This window comes from Terrapene carolina, unplaced genomic scaffold (assembly GCF_002925995.2).
Source record: "Terrapene carolina triunguis isolate 2854851 unplaced genomic scaffold, T_m_triunguis-2.0 Scaffold838, whole genome shotgun sequence".
Taxonomy (NCBI): domain Eukaryota; kingdom Metazoa; phylum Chordata; order Testudines; family Emydidae; genus Terrapene; species Terrapene triunguis.
Genome location: NW_020665189.1, coordinates 4700947 through 4717404, shown reverse-complemented (window position 1 = coordinate 4717404; position 16458 = coordinate 4700947). Strand labels below are relative to the sequence as shown.

Here is a 16458-nt window from a genome sequence, read left to right as displayed (position 1 = left end):
CCCAAGCCCCTAGACCACACTCCCTCCCTGAAATAGAAAATATTACATGCTGGCACTTTCCTTCATGCTGGCAAGTTTCTGCTAAATACTAGATGGTTATTCTGTCAAAGAAAAAACAGAAAGTCTTCTCCTGAACTATCTTAGAAACTCTTACAATGCAGGAAATTGAAACAGAAATTGACAGTGTTCCAGGGAATGAACTCTGGCTCTGTCCTTTTTATTTGTTTTTATCTACATTAGCACAGGTTCTCCATTGGGCTCGAGGCAAAATGAGGGTATTTATAAGGAAGGAATTGGGGATCATGAGGGATGGGCCCTGGCTCACATACAACCCAGCTCCAAACATTGTGTGTGCTTGTGCGCACACACACTCACACACTTCTCTTTGGCAGGCAAGGGCCAGCTTTGGGACAAGAAACTCTTTTCAGCTAAATATCATCTGTTGTCCCCATTTTCCTCCCATGGTCCATCCCCCATCCGTGCTTTGAGTCCTGTTACAACAGCTATCAAAACTGGTGAGTTTGCCCTGACATTGCTACAGAGGTGACCTTTTTGGATATGAGAGGCTGCGGGGGATAAACCCATCGGAGTTTTGTTTGGGATTCTGCTTCAGTGACTTGACATAGATCCTCAGGCCAGAAGGGACCACCAGATCATCTCATCTGATCTCCTGTATCTCACAGGCCACCAACACCCCCAAGCACCCACACACTAAACCCAACAACCAAAATTAGACTGGAACATTACAGCCCGCAGGAGACTGAACTATTATGTGCCACAGGCCCTGAATAGAAGGAACCGAGGTGTGAATATTGTCCCTATGGGCCGCAGCCAACAGAGCACAAATCAGCCATCTTGTGTCCCACATAAATCTGTCCCACCTGCATCTTTTGTGCACTATCCTGCCTCTCTGTGTCTGTAATGGATCTCATGTCATCACCATATTCCATGAGATGAGAATGCCTCCAATGAATTGTCTTCCCTGAGGAAGCTGCAGATAGAGGGTGCTGCAGCGCTGGGACCAGGGCAGGCCTCAAGAGGAGATCTCTGCTCATCTCCATCAGGAGGCAATGGATGTTCAGGGTAAGATCCAGAGAGGATGGTCACCATCTCGTATGCAGGTGCTTCTAGGAGTGATTGGACTGGAGGGCTACAAAGGGCAGCTGGTTCTAAAATGAGTGCGACTCTGCTCTCTTGCTCTGAAGACACCAGTGTTCCAATTATAGAGTGGTGCCTTGCACTGAGGGTTCCCCAGCAGCTGAGTTCTCCTGTTAAAAGTCAGGTGGACCAGCAGATGGACCTGACACCAGTCAGAGGAAATGAACTCTCACCTGCTCTCTACAGGCCAATCAATGATGGAGACAAGTGGACTGTTGGCATTAGTGTAACAACAACATGCAGGACATGCTGCAAAGAACAGGGTCACGTGTTTTGGACTGGGGAACTGGTGACGATGGTTGCCATAATTTAGTTCAAGCATCATGTACCTTGTGCGTTAAGGTAAAGGCAGGAGACCCTTGACTGACATCCCCCAATGCATGGCCATGCGTGTGTCAAGAATTAATGCTGCATTCACGTGGTGATGGAGAAACTGGTGCGCTCTGTGGCTGGCTGTCACTTTGGTGTCCAGATCCCACATTCTCTGACAGTGCACGTGGAGATGTCCCTTAGGACTCTCCTCACCTGTGGGGTTAGCATAGGGGTGTCCCCTGCGGACCTGCCAGGCACACTGCCATCATTGGGCTCTGTTCAGCAGGACTCTCTTACCATTCTAAGACTGTCTGCCAGAGCCACCGGCTGCACCGACTTTGCACTGAGTCTGTGCCTCACTGCTTGCCCCAATGCGTGTTTTAACAGCACTCAGCTTAATTTCATCCAGTATGTGCATGGGCAGCACTGCAGAGAAACATCATTAGCAGAGTAATTGCTTGTTAGGGGACAGTTATCTGATCATGGCTGTGCTATTTAACCATTGGGATTTCTAACAGTTGCATGCAATGGAACATGGCAATGTCTGTGTGTCAGGGGGCTGTGAGTGCCAGTGGGGGTTCCATGAAACAGGGATCATTTATGGATGCCTTGTGAAGGACAGGCAGTAAAGGTGAAGAAGGGGAAGACGTCCTTAGCCTTGCAGCTTTATTAGATGTCTAACTAGAAACAATTGCCAAGATTTTCCCAGGAGGCAGACAAATTTTCAGCACCCTAGCACCTCTTAGCTTTGAAAAGTCCACTGGTTACAAGAGCAGCCAACAACAAGCTCTCTGCTTTCCTACTGCATGTTCCACAAGCCATTTTGAAAATCCCACTATAGATGTGCTTGCAATCCTTGATGTCAGTCAAATTTTACATCCACTTGTGCTGTTTATTTTCACTGTATGACACACACACACAAAGCACTGTATAATTTACCCTAAAGGATTTCCTGCAGCTTGGGTGCTTGCTGGAAGGACCGCTGTGTCATTTATTAAATGGAATGTCTCTTAAAAAGATAGAGAATTTCACCAGTGTGATCAGTGATTACCAAATCTGGCAAGGCCCGTTATTATGACTGCTATTTAGTGGCCTAGGTAAAATGGATTGGTGGATCCCAGTTCATTCCCAAGATATTCCCTCATCACAAAGCAACCTTGCAACAGACATTAACGGAGATTTTGTCTCCTTTGCATTAGATTACTATTTTGCATTCTACTTAGGCCTACCCATGAAGAACACTTGTATATTTCAGCTGCTGCAGAGTATGGCTACCCATTTACATAGTGGTGCTTCTCTGATGGAGATGGCTGTACCTATGCACTGGCTTCTGATTTGTTTCCAAACGCAATTCAAAGCGTTAGTTGTGATTTATAAAGCCTTTTATGGTTCAGATCCTGTGTATGTGAGAACCTGCTCCCCACAGTGTTTTACCCCAGTAGTTGTGATAATTGGGGGGCGCTGGAGCTAAAAATCTGCAGCTGTTTTTGTCACAGGACAGGTGGTCAGAGTTCTGAGTGGAAGGTCCTTAGCTCTGGAACTCATTTATTATTTGGATTGTGGTAGTGCCTGGGTACTCCAGTCTCTGTTGACCTCTAGGGCACACTGCAAGGATGTATATTTACACAGGCTTTTCTGAACTAAGAGGAATCAGTAGAGTGACAGGTCTTCATTTTATAGACTTGGTTTGTTTTAATAATAGCTCAACCTCTATGTTTTTCATTTATTTCTAAAATATGTGCACCTGCCCGCTGGGATAGGCACAGTTCTATGCCCCCAACAGTAAGCAATAAAATAAATACTTGGCCCCCTTTTCGGCAGGCTCAGCTGAGAACCCAAGGACAGAATCGGTCACAAAGTCTGAGCTACCTTCCATGTCAGGGCAGAGGCAAAATTCTGTACCTGAGCAAAACTGTGAGTTGGCACCCTGTGTGAATGTGCCATGTTTACAAGAAGAAAAAGCTTTCTGCAGCAAAATGACCATTTTCCATTTGCAAAAGCTCAAGGCAAGAAGGAGACAGCTTTCGCTTTCCTGCAAAACCAAGGAAGTGTGATTTTTCTGAAGGTGGTGCGAAATAGTTTCAGACAGCTCTAATTAGCGGGGCAGTGAGCAGGGGAAGCTGACACTGCTGCTGCCTGTGTTGTACCTGTTCTGGGGATAAGAGAGACTGTCAAGCCAGCACCTTTCCCCAGCATTATATTCAGTTCACTGTTTATTTGAAATGTGTTGAATGAATTACCCAAAGAAAAAGGAATGAGCATTTTCTGCAGATTGTGCACAAGCTGCTAGTATTGTGCTTTAAATGCTGTTTTGGATGGGGCCACAGATATTCAGTTCTCAGGAGGGTACATTTGCCATTGTGTGCTCAAAACTTTGAGCACCCATCCCTGATTAACACCAGCAGATGTGGCAAAGCCAATGCCAAGTTCAGCAAGTTGAGAAATGTACCTCCCAGCAAAAGTGATGTGATATTTAGGGCCCCATCCCGCAATCCTTGTGCATTCAAAACTGGCCCTGCAATCAGCAAGAATTCTGAATGTCTACTGCATGCAAGATCAGACACTCTATCTGTAAGGAGCATCAACTGTAGTAATAGAATCATAGAATCATAGAATATCAGGGTTGGAAGGGACCTCAGGAGGTCATCTAGTCCAATCCCCTGCTCAAAGCAGGACCAATTCTCAACTAAATCATCCCAGCCAGGGCTTTGTCAAGCCGGGCCTTAAAAACCTCCAAGGAAGGAGACTCCACCACCTCCCTAGGTAAAGCATTCCAGTGCTTCACCACCCTCCTAGTGAAATAGTGTTTCCTAATATCCAACCTAGACCTCCCCCACTGCAACTTGAGACCATTGCTCCTTGTTCTGTCATCTGCCACCACTGAGAACAGCCGAGCTCCATCCTCTTTGGAACCCCCCTTCAGGTAGTTGAAGGCTGCTATCAAATCCCCCCTCATTCTTCTCTTCTGGAGACTAAACAATCCCAGTTCCCTCAGCCTCTCCTCATAAGTCATGCGCTCCAGACCCCTAATCATTTTTGTTGCCCTCCGCTGGACTCTTTCCAATTTTTCCACATCCTTCTTGTACTGTGGGGCCCAAAACTGGACACAGTACTCCAGATGAGGCCTCACCAATGTCGAATAAAGGGGAACGATCACGTCCCTCGATCTGCTGGCAATGCCCCTACTTATACAGCCCAAAATGCCGTTAGCCTTCTTGGCAACAAGAGCACACTGTTGACTCATATCCAGCTTCTCGTCCACTGTGACCCCTAGGTCCTTTTCTGCAGAACTGCTACCTAGCCATTCGGTCCCTAGTCTGTAGCTGTGCATGGGATTCTTCCGTCCTAAGTGCAGGACTCTGCACTTGTCCTTGTTGAACCTCATCAGGTTTCTTTTGGCCCAATCCTCTAATTTGTCTAGGTCCCTCTGTATCCGATCCCTACCCTCTAGTGTATCTACCATGCCTCCTAGTTTAGTGTCATCGGCAAACTTGCTGAGAGTGCAGTCCACACCATCCTCCAGATCATTAATAAAGATATTAAACAAAACCGGCCCCAGGACCGACCCTTGGGGCACTCCGCTTGAAACTGGCTGCCAACTAGACATGGAGCCATTGATCACTACCCGTTGAGCCCGACGATCTAGCCAGCTTTCTATCCACCTTACAGTCCATTCATCCAGCCCATACTTCTTTAACCTGGCAGCAAGAATACTGTGGGAGACCGTATCAAAAGCTTTGCTAAAGTCAAGGAATAACACATCCACTGCTTTCCCCTCATCCACAGAGCCAGTTATCTCATCATAGAAGGCAATTAGGTTAGTCAGGCACGACTTCCCCTTGGTGAATCCATGCTGACTGTTCCTGATCACTTTCCTTTCCTCTAAGTGTTTCATAATTGATTCCTTGAGGACCTGCTCCATGATTTTGCCAGGGACTGAGGTGAGGCTGACTGGCCTGTAGTTCCCCGGATCCTCCTTCTTCCCTTTTTTAAAGATGGGCACTACATTAGCCTTTTTCCAGTCATCCGGGACCTCCCCCGATCGCCATGAGTTTTCAAAAATAATGGCTAATGGCTCTGCAATCTCATCCACCAACTCCTTTAGCACCCTCGGATGCAGCGCATCCGGCCCCATGGACTTGTGCACGTCCAGTTTTTCTAAATAGTCCTGAACCACTTCTTTCTCCACAGAGGGCTGGTCACCTTCTCCCCATATTGTGCTGCCCAGTGCAGCAGTCTGGGAGCTGACCTTGTTTGTGAAGACAGAGGCAAAAAAATCATTGAGTACATTAGCTTTTTCCACATCCTCGGTCAGTAGGTTGCCTCCCTCATTCAGTAAGGGGCCCACACTTTCCTTGACTTTCTTCTTGTTGCTAACATACCTGAAGAAACCCTTCTTGTTACTCTTAACATCTCTTGCTAGCTGCAACTCCAAGTGTGATTTGGCCTTCCTGATTTCACTCCTGCATCCCTGAGCAATATATTTATACTCCTCCCTGGTCACTTGTCCAATCTTCCACTTCTTGTAAGCTTCCACTTCTTGTAAGCCTGGACATACTTTCTATGGAGCATAGTTCTTACTGCTGTGAATAGCCCTATTTAATTGTAGTAGCAACCACTATGCCCTGTATAGGACTTCCATAGTGCTTTCTATCGAGGGTCTCAAAGAGATGTACAAACCTGCTCTGGGAGGCAGGTTGATATTAAAATTCCTTTGGGGAAACTGAGGCACAAAGGGCTCAATTGGTTTGTTCAAGGTCACAGAATTAGTCTTTAATAGAGCCCAGGTCTCCGGACTCCATATCTTATGCTTTAACAACAAAGCCATCCTTCCCCTCACTAAACTAGATATTTTAAAATATATATTAAGCTTGCAGAGCGATATTTATTTAGTCATTTAAAGTGTAAAACAATTGAAGATGCTGAATGCTCTTTAAAGGTCTGATCCCGCTTCCAGTAAAGTCAGTGGCACAATTTCCCATCGTCTTCAACAGAATCAGGAGTAGGCCAAAGCCGGGATTCCACTGGTCACTGTAAGTGTTTGAGGGAAAGCGAAGGTTACCTCGTGGACATATTCCTTCCTCCTTGGTCCACCCCCACGAGCATAGAAAAATAAGAGGTCACCCCAAAACAAGCAGCAAATGGATGCCAAAAGAAAATCCATGTGAAGGATACTTACTAAAGAAAATAAATATATAACAATATAGGAAGCAATATCACAGCTAGAATATTGGTTGTCAAAGAGGCTTTTTAAATGGCCTTTCAGGCAGATAGATATCCCAACCCACGCTATCCCATGACACACATAATACCACCATGTTGTTGAAAGCATCCCACCTTTCATCCAAGGAACTCCCAGTGTTCCCAAACATTCATTAATCCCCCCAACTCCCCTGAGAGAAGGTGACGACTATTCTATGCATCTTACAGATACGTAAACTGAGGCAAAGAGCTCTTCCCTGTCCTTTCCCAAAGTCAGTCAGGGGTAGAGCTGAGAACAGAACGCTGGAGGTCCCAGTCCTTGTAGAAATGATGTTGGAGCAGAGCTATTAAGTCCATCTTCTTGCCACTGCAGGAGGATTCCCTAGTCTCCACTCTCCGGTGCTCCGCACAGTCTAGTTTTCAACGTCCCAAACAATGGTGTACCCACCACTTCCCTTAGAGACCACTCCATGATCTAACAGGGGACCCTCAATCCCATGCTAATTCTGGAGCTCATGGACCACCTCCATCTCCCTCTTTCGCAGCAGGAAACAACTCACCACGCAGCCCAATTTTCTTCTCCGGCACAAGGCAAGCAGGGAGAAGACAAATCATGGCCTGATTGCCCAATACATGCACCTCCAACAGCTGGGGGCATCACAAATCAAAAGATCAGTCCTACCTGGCATGTCACCTTCGACACTAACCTCCCAGTATTGTATTGGCACCACAGGAGAGCAGAAGTCAATGGGTCATCAAAATGTTAGTGCAATGAAGTTGCTCTTCAATTCTGTTACTTAACATAACCACCTTTCTGACAGTTACTACATCCCAGCTTCTTTATTTTGCAACCGGCCATACAGTTCTGATGAGACAACAGCACTGACAACCTGCAGATTCTTTAGCCAAGAGGCCTTCTTCAGACTGTTGAAAATGCAGAAATAAATGCATTAGGGCCGAGAAGGTGACGTGGTCAGAATGGCAGCTCTTACCTGGCTAGCTACAGCAGCCTACGCACTTTCCTTTAACCCTCTGAGCCAGATCCAGGAAGGAGCAGAGCACTCTCGGCTCTCAGCAAAATCACTTGAGGTTGCTTAGAACCTTGCAGGATTGTGCCTTTTCTTGATGGACTAAAACGTGCAACCTATTTGCTGATGTGGTACCATCTGACTCCAGATGACAACCCCATGAAATTTACCAGTACTCTTCATGGTATGTACTTTTTTATTTTGTGACAGTTATTTCACTAAATGTTATATGTTCATGCTGGTCTATATACATACATAAATTAACTACAGGTCTCCTGATATTTATGTTCTTAGCCCATTCTTCTCAACAGCAATTTATATGTGAGGTTTCTTCTCTCTCTCCCAGCAATCGCAATTGTAAACTTCTCTTTGTGATAATAGCTAAAGAGCAGACAGAGCCTGCCTCTTGAATGGCAAAGGATTTGCCCCAGAAAAGCCTACTTTTAAAAAAAAACTATTAAATGTTCATTAGAGAGCTAAGTATAACTAGCATGTCACATAGCCTTTAATGGGAAAAAGGTCTATTAACCTGATGAGTGAGTACCTATATAGGGAATCTGAATCATCTTGAGATATGCATTGCGTATATTTATAATCCATTGACCAAATTGGAACCTGTCCTAAGGAGAAATTCGTTGTTCATTTTCCACTGCACCACAGGGTTCTCACCACGTCCTGGGCCATGGTGTGGTGGTGTGGTGTCTGAGAATTAAAGCCTAACTAAGGGCCAAGCTCACATCCCAAACCTAGTCAAAATCATTCAATGCAAACAAACAAAATCAAAGATCATCAAAACATGAAATTTTAAAACCATATACCAGCTTTTCTAGATGGCAATAATGAAATTCCAGGGCAAGAAGCAGTAATAAATAAACCAACACTTTCCTGTTGAACTAATTTGACATCTGTATGTGAAAATAATGTGATGAAGTCTAAGATATAGAGTATTTATACAGTACAGAACAAATACAATTTGTTACTTTAAGAAAAACTAAATATGGTGGAAGAAAAAACTTCAGAAAATTAGAACACCATTTTGACAGATGCCAAACTTTTCATAGTTATTGCACATCCCTGCTAGCCAGTCTATTCCAAAATCCATAAACATGTCAACAAAATATCTGTCTCTGCATTTATAAACATGTTATCTGCTGTAGGAAAGCAGTGCATCGGATGCAATTTAGGGGCTACAGAGTTAATGGGGCCAGAAATTCATGCTATTACAAGGTCTTTCATTCAGTAGATTGGCTGCAGTTATCAAAGAAAAGCAAGGACAAAAAGAAACATTAAATATGAAAAATATAAGAGACTGACAACAAAATACTTTAGTGAGCTATAATGCGACTGAAACACAAACAAAAAGAACAGCGAAATCCAATTTCAAAACAGACTCTGAATTCAATCGCAAATTGTATCAAATCAGCTCGTGTTTATTTGACTTTCTGACACCAAGGAGCGTGTTATGCAGCTGCACCGTTCCACCAGAACCCTGGATGCTATCTCCCTAATCACCTGCATGCTTGTACTGCAACCAGCCTAGAGGTGACGGATGCAGTCAATACGGATTGCCATTGAGGTGTTAGAGCACAACTGACAACGTCCAGCAGGAGTAAGTTACCAGGATAGGTCATCGTCACAACTGAAAGAAATTCTGTTCCAGGCAGCATTCGCACTCTTCAAGGAAATCGAAGATCAAAGACACAAATGGGGTTCACCTCACAAGGTTGGCTAGTGTTCCCTCAAAAAAAAAAAAAGAAAGCAGAACAACCCACAGGAACAGAAACGATCCACATATAGAAAAACAGCCACCGACAAAGTCAGCTTGCAACCCTCGAGTTACATTTCTGTGGCTGTTGACATGGGGCAGCGAGGAAGGCGTTGTTTACATGAGTTGCGTGCCTGCCTTACACTAGGAGAAGCAGCGTTCAACGTGCAGATCAGGAGTTTTTAAAACAGAGCAAGTCATATTCAGCAAATCAAATTCAATGCCCCACCCCGCACCTGCTCCCCTCGAGTCTCCCCTCCCCAAATCAAGCCTGCCAGCATTTCCCAGTCACTAGGGGGAGAGACAAACGGTCTCCAGGTTCAGGTACCTATTCCTGACCCAGAACCCCACAGACACAACAAACACACGACAAATACTAAACTTTCTTTTTTTTTTTTTACGTGTAACCTCAGGGCGATGCTGGGATGGCAGGTCTCCAGCAGCACATGCCAGCCACCAAACGCAGTTCCCAAACGGTTTGGTGGTGCGCTAGGCAGAGGGAGTCTGCTGGCTGTCCATTCCCATCTGCCTGGCCCCCAGCAGCCTCCGACACCCCACACACCCAGACTAACCCCCCCTAATTCCCGCAACAGCCGTAGACTGTAGAGGAGAGGAAGGCAGCCCCAGGCAACTCACCGCAGTCTGCGCACAGGATCCTGCCCACATCCTTTTTGAGGTTCTTGCCGCTGGTGTCCAGGGGGGCGAAGGATGTCCTGAAGACCAGGGGCTGCTCGGTGGGTTCCAGGAAGAAGATGTAGCGGTGGTTCCGCTTCACTTTGAAGCAGGGCGCCGGGGAGCCCGCACTGCCCACGCTGATCAGTTGCTCGCGCTGCAGCCCCCCGCTGTTGCGGGGCCACAGGTCCAAGACTTTCACCAGGACCCCCCCAGCGGAGGCAGGGGGCTCGCGGGTGCCATTGCCACTGCCGGGCGGGGGGGGGCAGCGCCTGCACCTTGCCCTCCACCACCACGGCCGCGGTGTACGCCTGGTCCTGCACCGATTTGAGGCTGGGGGAGTAGCAGGCGAGAGACACCCCGAAGAGCAGCATGGAGAAGCCGGGGGTCGGATCGCGCCTCATGCCGTCGGCTGCGGCGGCTGCTGCGGCGCCGGCTGCTGTCCGGGCTGCAGGGCTGCGGCTGCTCGGGAGGCGCAGCGGGGCGGGCGCTGCTGCTGCTGCTGGCGCACGGAGCCTCCTCCAGTCGCGGCGCTGAGCAGCAGACCTGCCGCATCTGGCCAGGCCATTTGGGGGGCTGCCGCTTCGCCGCCGCTTCGGGAGGGGAAACAGAGGCGCTGGAGGACCGGAAACAGCGTAATCTCAGCGCCCGCTGGCCGGCACCTCCCCGGGCGGCGCAGCAGCCTCCCCAGGCACCAGGGCGCGGAGCTGCGCGGCGCATGGACCGTGGGGGCCCTGCCCCCAAGCACCGGAGGAGGGAGCCGGGGAAGGCAGGGGGCTGCTCGCCCGCGCCGGGCAGGGGACCCGAGTGAGCTCTGGGGCCCCGAGGGGATGCCCCGGCCCCCGCAGAGCGCACCCGGCTTGTGCTGACCTGCTTCGCTGGGGATCGCGGTTCCCCGGGGAGCCCCTTGGCTGGGCAGGGTCTAGCCCCGCTGCCCCGCGCGGCCCCTGCCTGAGTCCTGCCTGGGCCAGCCAGTCCCAGCTGCTGGGCAGGTGAGTCCCAACGGAGCAGGTGACTGCCCCGATCCCCGGGGATCTTGTCCCCAGCGCCCTTCGGAAGGGATCCCGGGGAACCCTGAGCGCGGCGCTCTATGCAGGGAATCTCCGGGATTCCCTGCCCCCCGGGAGAGCCGGTGTCAGCGCTCCCCGGAACCTCCCCGCCCGGAGCCCGCTCCCTTGGGGGAGGGTGTCGGGGACTCCCCGCCCCCTCGGGGATGCAGCCCTCTGCAGGGCTGGGCGGGGACGCCTGGTGTAGGGGACCCCCGTATGGCGGGTGGGGGCTGCAGGGATAGTCGCGAGGCAACCCGCGGTCTCCCGAGCAGATGCTCAGCTCAGGGCTTCCCTTGGCGGCCCCTCCAGAAGGTGCCACATTGATGCGCGCTCAGTCACCTACCTCTATGCCATGCCTCGAGCCCGAGCGTCCCCGGGAGCTGCCCCGCGAGCCGCAGAGAGCCCCGGGCAGCCGGACTGCCGATGTCTCGCCCCTCAGCCTGCAGCAAGGACACGAGGAGCAGGTGGCTGCAGCACGCGGGGGTGGGTGGGGGGAAACCTACCAGTAAGTCACTGGGTTTACATTTGTGTTGCTAAAGGGCCTGGCTGACTCCCCAGCATTGCCCTGTTCTATTGGTGCGACTTGCAATTGCAAGAGGGGTGGGCTGGAAATGCGGGCAGAACCGATCTCGCCTAGAGTGGGGAGGGTGGCCGGGAGGGGGGTCCCCAGGATGGGAGGAGGGAGGGAGAACTAGATAGCTGATTTCTGCAGCCCTTGGCATTCCGATCACATCCTCTCAAGACCTGCCCATCTCCACACTGCATTACAGCTCCGGTCAAAACACAAGCATTTCCTTCGTCAACCCGACAATCCGCTAAGCCACATTCGGGGCAGGAGGAAGCGCCGTTTAACCGGTTGCAACGGAATATTATCTAGTTCAGCTGCTGCCGGGGCACCAGCCCTGCAGATTTCACAACTCCAAGCTAGCAACGGGGTTGGGCAGCCCTGCCCTACACATCTACTTTCCTGTCTCAGGATTACTTCGGAGCTGGAATTTTGTGCATGACACCCCAGTCAAATGCAGCTTAAAAAAAAAAAGAAACTGGCAAAAGAAAAGATAGCTGCTGAAGAGAAAATGGCTTCTTTCATGTGGTGACCCCTGCTGTCTCTTCTTAATAAACAAGCAAGATAATAACAAGACTCTCCCACTGCAGTGGGTTTTCAGGAGAAGGCAATTTAAACTCAGAAAAGTTGTTTATTTTGAAAGATGATGCTCCCCTGTCTGTATTCCTTATAATCCCATAGGAAATCATTGCTGAAGGTGCCAGCCGCAGCAGTTTAAAAACAGTAGTTAATAGCAGAGGATTTTCAAAAAGGCAAATTCTGCCCCTGGAATCCCCAGCCAGTGGGTTCCCATTGTTGTGGTAATTGACGCAAGGGGGTGAGATAATCGCATACATTGTGATCCCTGCCTGCTTTGCTGCCATCTGTCATTGACTTCAGTTGAAGTGGGATCAGACCCAAATATGCGCATTGATATTATTATGTCAGTAGAGTTCTTGGCAGCGATACAATACACAGATAAAGGCAGGGGCCCTGCCCAACCAAGCTTACACTCTAAAAGAAAAGTCAGGCAAGAATTCACTGGGAGACTCCAAAGATGGTTATAGCCAATAATGATTTTGTAAATAAATTGGGGTGATAGATAATGATGGTGTAATATGTACCTTTGGATCCCCGGGGACCTCCATGTTTATGATTGCGAATCTATAGCTTCAAAAAAAAGTGGAATTATCCAGAATGTGTGGAATTAATAAATGTTCAAATTCCTTGTATTCTACCATTTTTCCCATGCAGAGCCGAATTCAGTGTTATGCATGTACATTTCTCCCAGAAGTTACCACTGCCTTTTGATAGTGCATGAGTCCATTCAGATCTTCAGCCGATAGGAAGCCATCTATTTTATTTAAATGCATACTCCCACTACCAAGGATACTTAAAGCATGTCCTCCTCTGGGTAATTCTTCAACTTCAAGCAATGATAACCAGTGTTATCAGGCACATTTATCATACAGTCTCAGAAACATTTTTCATTGTTAAGACCTTTGCTAAACATATTTCTCTTTGACTTTCTGTCCCTCCCCCCCCCCATTCAGATTACCCTGCGTTGTTTCTAGGTCCCGAGAAACCTGCAGTAAGGCCCAGTTCAGCAAGATACTTAAGCACCTGCTTAATTTTAAGCAGGACTAGTCTCATTAAAAGCAAGTTAAGCAGGTGCTTAAATACCTTGCGGAATCAGAGCCTAAGACTCACTTCCAAGAGGCAACCCGCTGACGTTTTTTTCCATTTCTAATTGTTCTGGAATTAAGGCTGGAATTAAACCATCCTTAGCCATACTTAAGTCCAATATAGTTGTTTCGTTCTGTCTTTGTTCAGCACCTAACACAACTGTTTCCTAGTCCGTGAGTGGGGTCCTAGTTGCTACTACAAGAAAGTAACAAAAAATAATTCTAATAAAATGTTCAATGGCACCGTTAGTTAGGCACCTTATTCCCTTAGGCGTCTTTGACAATCCCAGCCTTTGTGCTAGTAGATGCCACCCCTGGAGACTGAAGCCCTCTCTTTACTCATAGAACAGATACCATGTGGGCAGTGGTGATGAAAGCAGTCCTTCTCAAGTGCCCTGCAGGACCATGGCTAAAGGTGATGGGGTGGTTCATGCTTCATGCCCATTCTAATCTTTAGCCTCTCTGCACTGAGACTGCCAATAAAGGTGCCAGTGAATGCCAGCTATGTTGGTGGTTCATGCAGTGTGGACATCTGTCCACTAAGCACTCCCCTAAGACTTACCAGCTTGTCTCACATAGGTCAACAAGCAGCAATAACTCTCAGTTGCTACTAACTTGGACTGGATTTGATCTGGTGACCTAGCCCAGTGGCTCTTGATTTTTTTTCCATAGCAGGACCACCCTGGGACTCCCCCTCCCATCTAGGTGGTGGTCATCCCTCCAAGCTAGCAATATAGGCAAGACACGGTTGTCTTGACCCTCTGGCACTTGTTTGTGACCTCCCTGAGGGTCCTGTTTCCTACGCTGAGAACCTCTGACCATTGGCAGTCCTCTGAGCAATGCAGTCCACCCCCAGTCCTCCACCTTAGGCAACCACTTTAAAGAATCTCTAAAGTTTGTAATACATCTGAGTCCAACATTTAGTCCAAGACCACTTCTCCTAGACCAATGATTTTTGCTGTGTGCTTGCTCAAGCTGGGTTTCATTATATCCTATGGTTCAGATCTTAGTCTAAGAATAACTGGCATGATTTCCTGATGCTTTTAGCAGGCACCAAAATAGTATTTAAAAAAAAATAATTGCAAACCAAACAGCAGACATAGGATGATTGGCTAAAAGAGCAACACGGCTGCTTAGTGGAAGGAAAAGTACAATAATAAAAGCCTGGAAAACACAGTTGTGGTATCTGGTACCTGTTCAATTCCCAGAACGCTCAATACAGTCTCTGCAACTACAGGGATTTATGGGTGAAATTCCTATGGAGAGGGAAGGAAAGTCATATAACAATATACTCAGGAAACCACAGAGAAATATAGGGAGGAGGGGAAATACTTTCCCTGGCAAGGAAGCTGCCAACTGTTTGGAGTCAGGGAACAGGTAGTTTACGGGGAGTGGGGAAATTGCCCTGGCTTCCCTCTTCTTTACCTATAAATCTCTACGCAAATAACTCTTTCCCAAGCATTTCTTTCAGATGGTGATGCAGGCCCAGATCCTCAAAAGTATTTAGGTGCCTAACTCTCATTGGAATCAATGGGAGTCAGGTGCCTAAATACCTTTGAGGATCTGGGCCGTAGATTTCCCCTGCAGGAGAAATGGGTAGGGCTGACCTTCTCCTAGCTGTGCCTAACCAGGGAAGTGGCTTGAGTGGACTAAAATTCAGGTTTCTAATTCCTCCACTCTCTAGTGCTGCAGTAGGAGCAGCTCAGATCTTCAACCATTTCTTCTGAAGGTGTCCCTTAACTCAGACTTTAAAAAGTGACCTTTTTTGCTCTTCAGGGGCATCAAAAACCCAAGTAGGGGATTCCCACGTGTCCTTTTATCAATATTCCTCTCCCCACCCTCCTTATTGTTTTATAGATGGCTGCTCTCCACCCCAGAGATGGTTGCATTTCCATGGGACCATTCTAGTTTGAGAAGTGCTTTAGGGTAAAAAAAAAAGTGCTGGATAAATGTGAATTCATTATTTGTGGCTGCCAGGCCATATTTTATATTGAAAATGGGTTAGATGGGACATTAAGCCTAGACAGTGAGACAATCCCAACTCAGACATTAATGAGATGGAACCTATAAGGGATAATATTTTTCCTTTGTTTACTGGGTAATTTGTCCTCCTTTCCCTAACTATTCGGACACGCTCCATAATTCACTGTTTCCAAGTCTATCATAGCTTTATGTGGCTTTGATGCAAAGGAGCTGGGCAGAGAAAGTCCATTGCATATATACCTTGGGCCATCTGTCTCTTTTAGAGCCTATTTGTGTGCCACCTTCTTGCTTTCTCAGTACAGGCAATCCCTTCTGGTCCACCCTGAACTAAGCAAGGTGGAATCTCCGCCTTTGCAACCCTTCTCCTCAAATAAACATGTTTCCTCTGATATCTGACCCTGGGTCTGTTGTTTTTCTTTCCCTCCTGCCCCAACAGGTTTGTGTCACTTTCTTTATCAGTCAATATCCTCTCTCTTTCTCTTCCGATACCAGACATGGCCTGAATCACAGGGACTGCTAGAGTTCTTTTCTCTTATTTATGTTTCTTGTACTTAGATTAAAATGCCCCTTCAAAATAGGTCTGGGTCCTGCTATGTGGAAAGCCTTAGGCATATGCTGGCCCTGCTACATAGAACAATGGGGAGGGGGTCACCAAGCAAACTATGGGGCCAGCAATACATTAAGTATTTGTGTGACTGATAGCTGGCAGGAGTGGGCAGTTGCTGATTTGCCCAGAGCAGCGGAACCCTCAGATCTGGCTTTGTTCTGCTTAGCCCGTAGTAGGAAGTTACACAGAGATTCTTCTAACTTTGCCATAGACCATAATTCCCCAAAGTTTTTCCCTATGTTGCTAGGAGGAAGGATCATGGATTGCCTTCTCTGGAGATGATTAAATTACTTCTCTGTGTGGATGCCTGAAGGCGCTAGACCTAATGAGCACTAGAGAGTCTATGTCCACTACAAAACAGCAAGATAGGGTTCTAATTCTGGCTGCAGTGAGAGGGTAGTAGAGCCGCCAATGAGAGCTGGCACAAGGGGCTAGTAAATTGCCCCATGGAAC

General features: G+C 47.8%; 1 protein-coding gene across 1 annotated transcript in view; it reads right to left on the bottom strand.

Annotated features, from left to right (window-relative positions):
• The window catches only part of NRG2 (neuregulin 2), a 279171-nt gene extending 266293 nt beyond the window's left edge, over positions 1–12878 (bottom strand). Inside the window, 4 exon segments of the mRNA XM_026660842.1 lie at positions 10102–10391; positions 10393–10753; positions 11530–11626; positions 12855–12878. Coding sequence (XP_026516627.1) covers positions 10102–10391; positions 10393–10753; positions 11530–11626; positions 12855–12878 — 772 coding nt within the window.
• Positions 12879–16458: the final 3580 nt, after the last annotated feature.